Here is a 12,150-nt window from a genome sequence, read left to right on the forward strand (position 1 = left end):
GGGGATCTTCCCGACCCAGGGATCGAACCCAAAAACTGAGATTTACTGAATAAGAAAAGCAAATTAAGCCAAATCCCAGCCACCCTGTTTCTCCCTCTTCAGAAATACTGAGTAATGCCCCTTCACACTCCTGAACACAGTTCAGTATGCCCTTCCTCAGCTTACTCCTTCTACCCAATTGAAATGAAGAGAGGCAACCATTTTATCCGATGTCCAAGAGGGCCACTTGTTACCAGAGACATCTGCCAGAGTTAAGTGTTAACAGAGTGAGGATTATAGGAAAGCAACAAAGAACTCAACAAGATAAGACAGAAGGGCATGTCTCACAGTCCAAGTTAAAGCAGACAATATTGGAACCTGACAAACTCCAGTTCTAGAGTCTAATAACAAATCCTTGCTCTATCACTTACTACTTATGGGACCTCTATGAACTTTAGACTCCTCTCATCGGAAAACGGGGATAAGACCTACTTCATAGGGCTGATGTGAAGATTAACTAAAATAACACATATGAGGGGACAGCCCATCTCAGATTCTTCCTCTGTTCTTAATAATATTCATTGCTGGCCTGAGGTTGTATTTGCATCTGGGGGGAATTTCCCTTCACTGAGACACTGAAAATGGTGAAGGAAAAAGAATTCTGGACGAGGATCAAGTCCTTAACTTTACCCCCCAAAAGTCATGAGACCTTGAACAAATTCCCTTATTTTGAAGATGAAGAGTAGCCCTGTTTCCCTGACAGTGGACCTGGATCAACTGGACAAAGCATGTGATGGACTGGCAGGTGGTTAATGGACTTTACATATGCTTGGTATCATCGCCCTCTGAAGAAAAGTGTTTGGACTAGGACTCTCTATGGAACTTGGTTTGGGCACACCACTCCAGGACCACAAATTGGTCCACAAAGGCTGGAAAAGAATCTAGCCCCTCCACTATCATGACCATGGCAATGGTCAACTAGTGAGGCACCACAGTACCATCTAGTGGACACAACACCCCTCTTCTCCCTCTCCACCAGGTGGTTAAGAAAAAGCTACTACTACATCAGAGGTTCAGAACTCTTTGGTCACCTACATCAATGGCTGATCAATCAGAGTTGGAGAGAAACCAAATATACCCCTCTCTCTGTTTTTTTAATATTAACAAATACAAGCAGCAGAGAGGGCCAACTGCTCTCTGCTATTCCCTGAGGGGAACCAGAGCACAAAGCTGTTCCTCTGGTCTTCCTCTAACCGCAGGGCCTGCTTAGCTCCTCCTTAGGCAGAGCTGTTATCTAGCCCAACTTCCTTCACCCCCACTCCCCAGTCAGGATGGGAGGCACATGGTTGCTGATGGTGGGAAGAATACTATAGTTCCAGCCTCTGCTCCAGTCTCAGTTCAGATGGTGGTCACTCATCCTTTTGAACTAGTGTCTCACTTGTCCTGGCCCAGAAATCTTGAGGTTAATCAACAACACCCACAGGAGCAGGCAGTGTGACTTCAGTCATCTTCAGATGACTCCTCTTCTGCCTCTTTTAGCCACTGGATGAACCTTTGCAGCTGTAAGGAAACAGAGTGGAGAGCTACTGAGGGGGACGCACATAACCTTCCTGTTCTCCTTAGTGGATAAACAACCAGAGGCTCAGGGACCAGCCACCTGGAGTCTAGGGCCGGGAGCCAGGGAACCAGACACCCACTGCAGTCAGAGGAAGGCAACCTGACTCACCTGCTGATTCTTGCGCAACTGCTGGCCTTTGTCAGTTACCTCCCTTTGGCTGAACCAGCTCAGAATTGTTTCCTCAGCCAGGATCTCCAGTTGGTAGAAAGCCATCAGTACCTACAGAAGGCCAGCAGAGGAGGTCTCAGGGGCCTTGCAGGGTTCAAGATACAATGGATAACAGAGGAAGAGGCAGCACGATCTAGTGCCTTCCTACCAGGCCCTCAGCTGCCTCCTATACACTGTGCAGTCTCCTCCAAAACAGACGAGTGAGCTGTTCACTCTGATACTGGGACAGGTCTGACTTCTGTAACTGTAGTGCTCCACACATTCCCAGGACAACCTCCAAATGGCTGCCTTACTAGCTTGGCTCCAAGCTGTACTATCTCAGCAATGAGCACAACACTACAGGTAGATGACACTATTAACCAAACTCCATATGGATTCATGTCAGTCTATACTGTGTCTCCATGCAGGTCACCAAAGCCTGTTTCAAAGTAAATGCAAGACTATATGGCTTGGGGTGGTATTCACCTTGGCCATGGAAGTGCTAAGAGCTTCATGCTCCAAAAAGAAGTCCTCAATGGCTGCCAAAGATTCCAAATGATCAGCGGCGCGCTTTATGTAGTTCCTAAAGACAGGGCTCCAGGCCTTGAGCAACTGTGGGAAAGAGGAGAAGCTGCAATATATTCCTGAGCATGTACCTAGACCTGGACAGTAAAGAGAATCAATAATGATAACATAGGTCTTTCAAGACAAGAGGTGGTTGCCTGGTGGTCTAGTGGTAGGATTTGGTATTTTTGCTGCTATGACCTGGGCTCAATCCCTGATGAGGGAACTGAGATCCCGCAAGTCACAAAATTAAAAATTAAAAAAGACAAAAGAGATTATACAGGCTCTGTGGAACTATGTCATAGGCACCTGGGAGCTGCTGGAAGGACTGGAGAAAAAAGAAATTTCCTAGGGAAGGTGAAGAGGGTCAGATGCTGCAGGCTGCTTCAAAATATCTGTTCCCAGTCTAAATGTTCACCTTATTCTGGGTCAGATCATTTTCAGTCGGAGTATGACAATCCAGTCCATTCTGGGTATGCCTTTGGGGTCTAGTACCATCTGAATACTGGAATCTCAAAGGCCACTCGTTACTGAAACTAATTTGACTCCCCTGGACAACCAAACCTGCTCTAGAACCCAATCTGTGTCCAGGGGCAAGGAGAAAGGAACTACAAGTAACATATACCCCATAAGACCTTCTACTCCTGATTTCCTTTAAAGTCAAGCCCCCAAAATGTATACCTGTCTCCACTCAACCCCTTGTACCCAGCCTCAATCTTTGCTTACGGGAATCAAGAGGGCACAGTAGCGGTTTGGGTCTAGCGGGGAATCCATTTGTTGCAGTGGGAACTCCAGGACCACACGGCTCAATACTTGCATCACTTCCTTCAGGCTTATGTTGTAGGCATACCTGTGGGGACACTGGGGTGACACCAGGGCCTTCACTGGCCCTTTCAGCATACTGTAGGACTATGACTCTGGCAGGACATTGGGGAAGAGGAAGTCAGATGCAACATGGAAAGGGAGGATTTTGGAAGGAAGAAGTCTATGCTGAGGCTAGAACAATGTTCTCCCTGTTTCAAATGCTACCAGCCTTGTCCAGTCGCGATGTCAAGGGAACATGTTCCTATCTGGGGAAGAATTAGGAGAGAACCTCCACCACCTAGGATTACCCCGAGAAGATGAGAATAGGGAGAGGCTGCTCTTACTTGAGAGAATTTATCTCCAGGACTAGATTGTCACAAGAAATGTTCTCCTCCTTGCCCCGCTGTAGGGTTCCCAGGACTTCATTCTGAAACACTAAAATCAAAGCAAGAATAAGTTCATGGGCCAATATTGCTCCAGGACGCGTTAAGTCATCCAGTCCTCACTTTATGCCCAACCAAACTGGATGTTCTCTTCTGTCCCAGACACTGCTCCCTTGGCCACATACCTTTGATGTCATCCATCTGTGGAGAGCCTGCCCGGCTGCCTAGCTCTTCAGAATCCATACTTTGCTCACTTTCAGTTTCACTCTCTTCTTCCATGTTGATTCTGAGTCCTGAGAATCCAGAAGGGGTGAGAAAAAAGAAAACGGAAGAGCCACTGACAGAGAGCAATATATCTGCTCTGTCTGCATGAATAAATTAATGAACAAGCAGTCTGATTCTGATCCCCTGCAGAAGAAAATGGCAACTCACTCCAGTATTTTTGCCTGCAGAATCCTATGGATAGAGAAGCCTGGCAGGCTACAGTCCACTGGGCCGTAACAGTTAGACATAACTTAGGGACTAAACCACTGCCAGTATGATTCTGAAGTGTTCAAACTCCCTCAAAATAACCTGATTTAGATGGTGGGTGGCAGGAATGAGGCCTAGCTTACCCCATAGATTCTGCCGTAGTTCCTCCTCTTCCTCCATGTTCATGTCTGCAGCTTTCCAGAGGTAGCCCTGGCCTGCAACTCCGACTTCTGCTGGATTGTAACCTGGAAAAGACACTGATCTTTAGCAAGGGCCCATGAGAAGCACCAACCCCTTAGGAGGAAACACTGGTATTTCTATGGGGCAGAGAGACACACAGATGCCCCACACCTGCTGAGTCTCACACCTTTCAGCTTCACTTTCTCCTTTTCTTGGTCAGCCCCAGAATCATCACTGAACTGACCATCATCCTCATCATCCTCTGCATCTGGAGGGTGCAAAGAGATCACCGAGCCCTCAGGCAGCATGATATCTGGGCCTACTATCACCTGGAGGAGAAAAAAGGAGTGGGTGGCACAAATCCATTAATGTGTGGGAAAAGTACTCCCTGCAAAGGAAAGTGACTTTACCTAAGTCAAGTAGAAAGCAAATGAAAACACTGGATTGGGAATTTCAATTCAGGCTGGATTTGGTGGACATAAGGCACTTTCTGGCTCAGCATAACCACCACTCAGCTGTGCCATGTGGAGCAGGTCTTACCTGGGAAGTAAGGACACAGTGAGGCTTCAGTGTAACATTTTCCTTGACCTCAGCATTGTCACAGAGCAGAGACTGATGGATCTGTGCTCCAGCAGCAACTCGGACCCCCTGCCACAGGAAGGCCTGGTCCAGCACCACATTATCACCTGGCTCAGGACAGGAAAGACTCCTGGTCACCCACAGCTCCAATTCCAGACCAGACCACTTTTCAGACCATTTGTGGAGAATGGGGCTGACTGACACCAGCAGAGCTCCCATCCAGCTCTACCACTCCATCCCCAAATTACCATAAATCCCCTCTTCCTCTCTAAGCTCAGGCCAGAGACCAGAACATTGCTCAGCCTGACTACCCTCCACCAGTTTTACAACAATTTGACTATATACTGAACTTAAGAACCTGAGAACCTTTAAGATTTCTGGAGATCCCTTTCAAGAAACTTATTAGAATCACACTCCTGTCTAAAAGTAGAACCAAATTATTCTACTGCTTTTGTTTTGGTACATTTTAAAGTCAGAATCTTATTGTTCTCTTAATGGGGCAGTTCCATGAGAAGCATCACTTTCTTATTACCAAAGTGAGTTATTAAAGAGTATAAAGAACCCTAGACTTATAATCAGAATCAAGTACCTGCACTGCCTCTTATGAGCCCTTGGAGGGACCACCACTTTTAGCCTTTTTAATTATCTATAAAACTTATCTATAAATAATACCTCACAAGGTTTTTATGAGGATTAAATGAAATAAAGTACACAGAACCCCTCTGTAAACTGCAATGTACTGAACAGGTGTTATTGCATGTTAATTATCCAGTTGGTCCTGAATGTGAATACAGGGTACCCTGGAATGAGAAGAGTCACCCAATAATAGGCTCACAGACCACAAATTAAAAGTATCACTGTTTTTACATCCCTGTTTCTTCCTTTATTAAGGCAGCCACTCTAGTTCCTTATTCTCAGGGACTATACCTCTGTATCCTTTTCTGGACTCATGGGGTTCCCCCAAGTTCCTGCTCCTAGGATGGCCAGCTTGACCTCCCTACCTATACTCACCAATTAGACAGCCAGGGCCAATGACACTGTTAGTGATGGAGCAATTGCTGCCAATGACAGTGCCAGAACCTAAGAGCACGTTTTCCTCCAGGATGCTGCCATGGCCCAGGCTGACCTCAGGCCCTCGGTAGATGTTATGTCGGGAGTGAGTGCAGCTCTGGGTTGTGCTGTCAGTGAAGTTAGCCTCTGGGGTGAGAGGGTAGACCCATCGGCGGATGACATCTGCGCAGACAGCAGCATACATGTGTAGGTTGGAGACCCGGGCACCATATTCCTTAGTTGTCACATGCATGTGGATCTGGTTTCCTAAGATCTAAATGAGAAGAAAAAAAGGTCACCCAAGCAAGCAAGAGAGAAAGAACATCCCCCAGTATAATTCTCTTCTAACTTCCTTAAATCCCCTACTGCTTCTCAACGTCACAGCCAAGTGGCCTGAGACTTTCTTCTGTACTGCTTCCCCCTCACCTCCAGCTATTTTCCTTCCTCCTACAGCTCAATAAAATATAAGACGGGACCAAAAGTCTCCCCACCTACCCAAGGGAAAACAAAATTTCACATTACGTGTAATGGTGGGTAGTCACGTTTTTAGCAATCAATTTGTTGATTTTGAGATTTTTTAACATGTCACTGGTGGTCAGATGGTATTGGGGATCTGACAAAAACGAAAAATGAATCTTCTGTGTGTCAGCAGGGTCTACTGTCCCTGAAGTTGGTTAAAATAAAAAAGCAAATGAAGAAAGAGAGGAAAAAAGGCGGGGTTGGAGGGGTGGGGGTGGGAAACCAAAAGTTATCAGCGTGAGATAATATTACAGCCCTCTTCTAAAGAGGCACTGGGAGCCTTTTATTACCTCCTCATTCACTAACAGGCCTCGCACAAAGTCATCTCGTGTTTGGTAGTCGAAGTTGTCTGTAAATAGTTGAGCCACCTGTGTGGAGAAGTCAGAGGGGGATGATGTTAAGTACTGTTCTCTGGAAGCAAACATAGCCTCCTAGAGACGTATCAGACACTGTGACAGCAGGACATGGGCAAGAATCCCAAAAAAGTCAGCCAATGAACTATTGGGGTCAAGACGACAACACCTCCTTGCTATAGAACAGATAGGAGAGAGGGGGAGAAGAAATATACCTTGTCACTTAAGGGGGTGGTAATACACCCTCAGAGTTTTCCTCAGTGGATATGCAGCCTTTGACCTGAGGAGCTCACCTGAGGAGAGCAGATGCTTATGTGACAATCAAGTAAGTCATAGCGAATCTCCACTCCATCTCCACTGCCCTGGAACAAGCTCTGTGGAGAAGTTACAAGGACTTAACTCATCTCCTGCTGAAGCCTGCCACCTTCCCACTTCAAAGACCCCAGATAAACACATACCAGAGGGAAAGAAAAACGTCGGAGGCCTTGGGTCTTCTGGAAATGGAGCACCTGATTTGTGGCACTATCCACGGCCACTACCACGTTGTCCTCATGACAACGAGTTGGGTGGCTGGGGGATGACTCCTTGAAGATCATCGTCATCACAGACACATTTTTTTCTAGCTTCCTCCTTAACCTATAAAGGACAGGAAGGAGATAGCTGTAAAAAAGCAGTCCTAGGGCTCTGTTGGTCCCAAACCCTACCTCTACTGTTTTCCCATCCTGACCTGTGTTCTTCCAGGGCTCTGGTAATATTGATGTTTGAGATGACATCCCCATACACCAGAAGGAAGTCAGAGCGCACCAAGGCTTTAGCATCAACATCACGGAGAACATCCCCCAGTGATCTATACAGCTCTGATGTAATTATTCGAACCACATTGAGGGATGTTGGGCGGCACCACTTGGATTTCCTAAGGGAAGGGAGGGGTGAGGGGAATGAGTAAACCAAACATAAAGATCATGCAGAGCTTCTCTATTCCCCCACCACTCAACATTCACACTCCTTTGCTGTGATTTTTTTGGAGTTTCTGCCAGCTTCTCCTCCACTTCAAAGAGATTAATGAACTATAATTAATGGTTTCAGTATAGTGTCTTATTTTACGTATATAATCTTGTTTGATGTATATAAATCTTGTTTTCAGTATATAATCTTGTTTTATGGGCTAGAGAAGCATGGCTATTTCCTCTCCATTCCCTGACCCATCCCCAAACATGGATTGGAACTAACAATCCCACTGAGACTTAGGTTATTCAAAGTATTCTAGGGACAAACTTTTCTCTTAAAGTTCATATCACATTTAGGAGCTGTCTGATGGAGATCATGCTAATCCTAGCCTTTATTTCCTAAGCTTCCTTAAATCCTGAGAGTCAATCTTTTTCAAAAAGATTTCACTCAACATTTGTTAAGTGTTTACTATGTGCTTGGTACTAAGCTAGGTACCAGGAATACAAAGATGAGGAAGAGCTCAACATTTAGAAGCTCAGTGGAAAAACAAAGATGTTACTCTTGTAACTGGCAGATTGGAGCCACCAAATAAAAAGCAAAACTCACTGGGACTAAACTTTATGAGATTCAGAAAAAATTCAAATGCTATTCTTTAATCTTTGTCACAACTTCAGCTACTCGCCTCCTAAGTGGAGAGAATGCCCTTAGACCTTACAATGGGACACAAATAGACACATTTTTCTCCCTCATAATTTCCCCTTAGTTACATTCATCCTAAGGAAACCAAGGAAAAAATGGTGAAACACGGAAAGAAAAGTTGCAGAGCTTACAGTAAATGTTCCTTGATTTGAGCAGCTTTCCAGCAACAAAAGACAAAGGTTTCCTGTACACCTGTGGCAGTCAGAAATTCCAGAGTGTAGTCAATTAGTGCCACATTGGCCAGGGGCAAGAGGACCTGGAGGATAAGAGACAAAAAAAGTCTGAAGACTTGTTATCTGTGAGGATCCTCTGAGAAGCATTCTTTCTCCTACTTCAACCACAATTTCACTCTTCTGTCAGTATTTTCAAACACTAGTTTTATCTTTCCTATTTAAAAGTAATCAGGCTCCTACCTTTGATGTTTATGGAATGCTCTAAACATGAGTCTGCTGTGCTTAGTTGCTCAGTCATGTCCAATGTCCGACTCTTTGCAACCCCATGGACTCCAGCCCACCAGGCTCCTCTGGCCAAGGGGATTCTCCAGGCAAGAAAATTGGAAGTGGGTTGCCATGCCCTCCTCCAGGGGATCTTTACAACCCAGGGATCGAATGCAGGTCTCCCGCATCGCAGGCAGATTCTTTACCCATCTGAGCCACCAGGGAAGCCCAAGAATACTGGAGTAGGTAGCATATCCCTTTATCCAGGGGAATTTCCCCACCCAGGAATCAAACCGAGGTCTCCTGGATTGCAGGCAGATTCTTTACCAGCTGAGCTACTCGGGAAGCCCAAACATGAGTTTAATGTGTTGCAATCTGGATACAGTAAACACAGAATTTACTTGCTCAGCATCAGACAGAGCTGATACAGAACAGACAATCCTGATTTCTAACACTAGAAATCAGTCATACTTCCAGAAACTTAGGCCTTTTTCCCTGTAAGATTTCCTTCCTTGATGATCTCTTTCTAAGAGCCAGGGGCTAGCCATCCCAATCAGTTGCCCCAAATAAATAGCCAATTAGACTATTTGGAGGTGGGGTGGGGAGTCAAAGACGGTTTTCCGAAAAAAGAATGTAAGTCCTTTTCTTTGAAATGGGGACTGCTGAGGAACCCAGCAATCATTAGGAGTACCTCAGTCCAATTCCCCAGTGTCTAGACAATACAGGGGATGCTGGCAACCAGCCACTGAACCCGTTCTGTTCTCCTTTTGACAGATGGCACTGACTGTCATCAAAAGCTGAAAAGAAAAAAAGCACACTGTACAAGATCCAAAACAGCTGTTACTATGGGATCAGACTAGTCTGCTCCTTTTTTAGGCACAGAACCTCCCTTTTGGAGGCAAAAGGAGGTAACATTTTCTTTCACCTAAGAATCTCTTTTTCCTATGCATAAAAGCCGCGCAGCCTCCTCTTGAGGCACTGAATCCTCGTGTGAAGGCTTCTCACAAGCACTGGTCCAAGGTTAGTCCTGCGGGCCTCCCAAACCCGGAGGTGAACAGCACTACGCGTGCCCAAATCTGCCAGCCACTCACTTGGTCAGGGCTTTTGACCGTCTCTCCGCTTTCCTCCTAACCAGATAAACACGATTTCTGGGAAAGAGAGTGGGCACAAGTCCTTCCAGAGGCCGCCTCACCACACAGTATTACTTGCTCTAGCCCTGCCACCTACAAGGCCCTCCGGCAGCTCTCGAGCACGTCGCTCACCCGAGGCTGGTCCTTGGAGATGGGGAAGAAGCGGCGGTTGAAGCTGTCGGCCACCAGAACTGCTTGTAGGGGCGGCGGCGGTTCCTCCTCCGCCCCTCTGGCCGCCCCACCACCGCTGCCGCCGCCGCCTCCCGGTCCGCCGCCGCTGCGCTTGTTGACCTGACTGGCCAACGTACCAGGCGGCGCCACCACAGTAGCCGCCATCTTCTCTCACGGCCACCACTTCCGCACGGAAACTGACACGGCACACAGTAAGGGACAAAAAGATCCAGCACTCGAAATGCGAAGGAGTCGCGAAAGAAGGGAGGGAGGAGCCGAGGGCGGAAGAATGCGCATGCGTCTCCCCTAGGTCCGCCTAAGGGCTGAGCTGCGAGGCAGAGGGCAGTGGGGCCCAGCGGCGAGGGTCCGGCCAGTTGAGGCCCCCGGGCGGCGAGGAGGGGTTTTATGGCAACAAATGTTGCCATCTTTTGTTCCTGAGCAAACTGTCGTTCTTAGGGGATAATGAGACTGGTACTCTCTGCGAAGCGGCTCTGGATGTATAATCTCCACTCCGTGCTTGCGTGCTAAGTCGCTTCACTTCAGTTCAGTTCAGTTCAGTTCAGTCGCTCAGTCGTGTCCGACTCTTTGCGACCCCACGAATCGCAGCACGCCAGGCCTCCCTGTCCATCACCAACTCCCGGAGTTCACTCAGATTCACGTCCATCGAGTCAGTGATGCCATCCAGCCATCTCATCCTCTGTCGTCCCCTTCTCCTCCTAACCCCCAATCCCTCCCAGCATCAGAGTCTTTTCCAATGAGTCAACTCTTCGCATCAGGTGGCCAAAGTACTGAAGTTTCAGCTTCAGCATCATTCCTTCCAAAGAAATCCCAGGGCTGATCTTCAGAATGGACTGGTTGGATCTCCTTGCATTCCAAGGGACTCTCAAGAGTCTTCTCCAACACCACAGTTCAAAAGCATCAATTCTTCGGCGCTCAGCCTTCTTCACAGTCCAACTCTCACATCCATACATGACCACTGGAAAAACCATAGCCTTGACTAGATGGACCTTAGTTGGCAAAGTAATGTCTCTGCTTTTGAATATACTGTCTATGTTGGTCATAACTTTTCTTCCAAGAAGTAAATGTCTTTTAATTTCATGGCTGCAGTCACCATCTGCAGTGATTTTGGAACCCAGGAAAATAAAGTCTGACACTGTTTCCACTGTTTCCCCATCTATTTCCCATGAAGTGATGGGACCGGATGCCATGATCTTCGTTTTCTGAATGTTGAGCTTTAAGCCAACTTTTTCACTCTCCTCTTTCACTTTCATCAAGAGGCTTTGTAGTCCCTCTTCACTTTCTGCCATAAGGGTGGTGTCATCTGCATATTTGAGGTTATTGATATTTCTTCCAGCAATCTTGATTCCAGCTTGTGTTTCTTCCAGTCCAGCGTTTCTCATGATGTACTCTGCATAGAAGTTAAATAAGCAGGGTGACAGTATACAGCCTTGACGTACTCCTTTTCCTATTTGGAACCAGTCTGTTGTTCCATGTCCAGTTCTTACTTGCTTCCTGACCTGTATATAGGTTTCTCAAGAGGCAGGTCAGGTGGTCTGGTATTCCCATCTCTTTAAGAATTTTCCACAGTTTATTGTTATTTATGTAGACTTGTGAGTGCCCTGAGGGTAAGAAATGTCTTACTCGGTCTGGACTCTCCAAGGTGCTGGCTCACATTAGGTGAGGAGAAAGAAAACGGAGGACTACAATTTTTAATGTGCTGGGATCTGGTGGAAAAGAACCAAATTATGTGTGACTAAAATTTTATTCTTTTATGACATCTTCATTTATTCAATCTGTCAGCATTTATTGAAACCCTACTCTGTGTCTTAATCAGATTGGAAATAAATTTGGAACCAAGAACTGTATAAAGTGGAGTTGGACGTAAGCCACAAGACTGGAGTCTTGAGAAGTGTGGCATCCTAAGGGAAAGAGCCCGTGACAGCAGGCGCGTCAGCCAGGCCTGCCGAAGTGCGGGACGTTGGGGACACAGTGGAAACGGGGTGAGGCAGTTTGAGTGTCCTTTGGTTGTCAGGAGCTTTCCAGCAAGGCAGCGTGCTCCTTCAACACGAGAACTGTCGGTGTTTCACCATGTGGCAAAGTTTCTGCAAGGGTCTTTAC

General features: G+C 46.7%; 1 protein-coding gene across 1 annotated transcript; it reads right to left on the reverse strand.

The window, feature by feature from the left end:
• Window positions 1-295: 295 nt before the first annotated feature.
• On the reverse strand, window positions 296-10,197 carry EIF2B5 (eukaryotic translation initiation factor 2B subunit epsilon). Its single transcript, XM_068966042.1, has 16 exons — window positions 9,994-10,197; window positions 8,426-8,550; window positions 7,375-7,560; window positions 7,106-7,283; window positions 6,941-7,021; window positions 6,585-6,662; window positions 5,737-6,049; window positions 4,687-4,832; window positions 4,334-4,475; window positions 4,110-4,211; window positions 3,681-3,788; window positions 3,457-3,547; window positions 3,035-3,158; window positions 2,231-2,356; window positions 1,706-1,816; window positions 296-1,539 (listed from the first exon to the last, which is right to left on the reverse strand). The coding sequence occupies exons 1-16, from the start codon at window positions 10,195-10,197 to the stop codon at window positions 1,480-1,482; spliced, it is 2,175 nt and encodes a 724-aa protein (XP_068822143.1). The 3' UTR covers window positions 296-1,479.
• Window positions 10,198-12,150: the final 1,953 nt, after the last annotated feature.

This window comes from Capricornis sumatraensis, chromosome 1 (genome assembly GCF_032405125.1).
Source record: "Capricornis sumatraensis isolate serow.1 chromosome 1, serow.2, whole genome shotgun sequence".
Classification (NCBI taxonomy): Eukaryota; Metazoa; Chordata; class Mammalia; order Artiodactyla; family Bovidae; genus Capricornis; species Capricornis sumatraensis.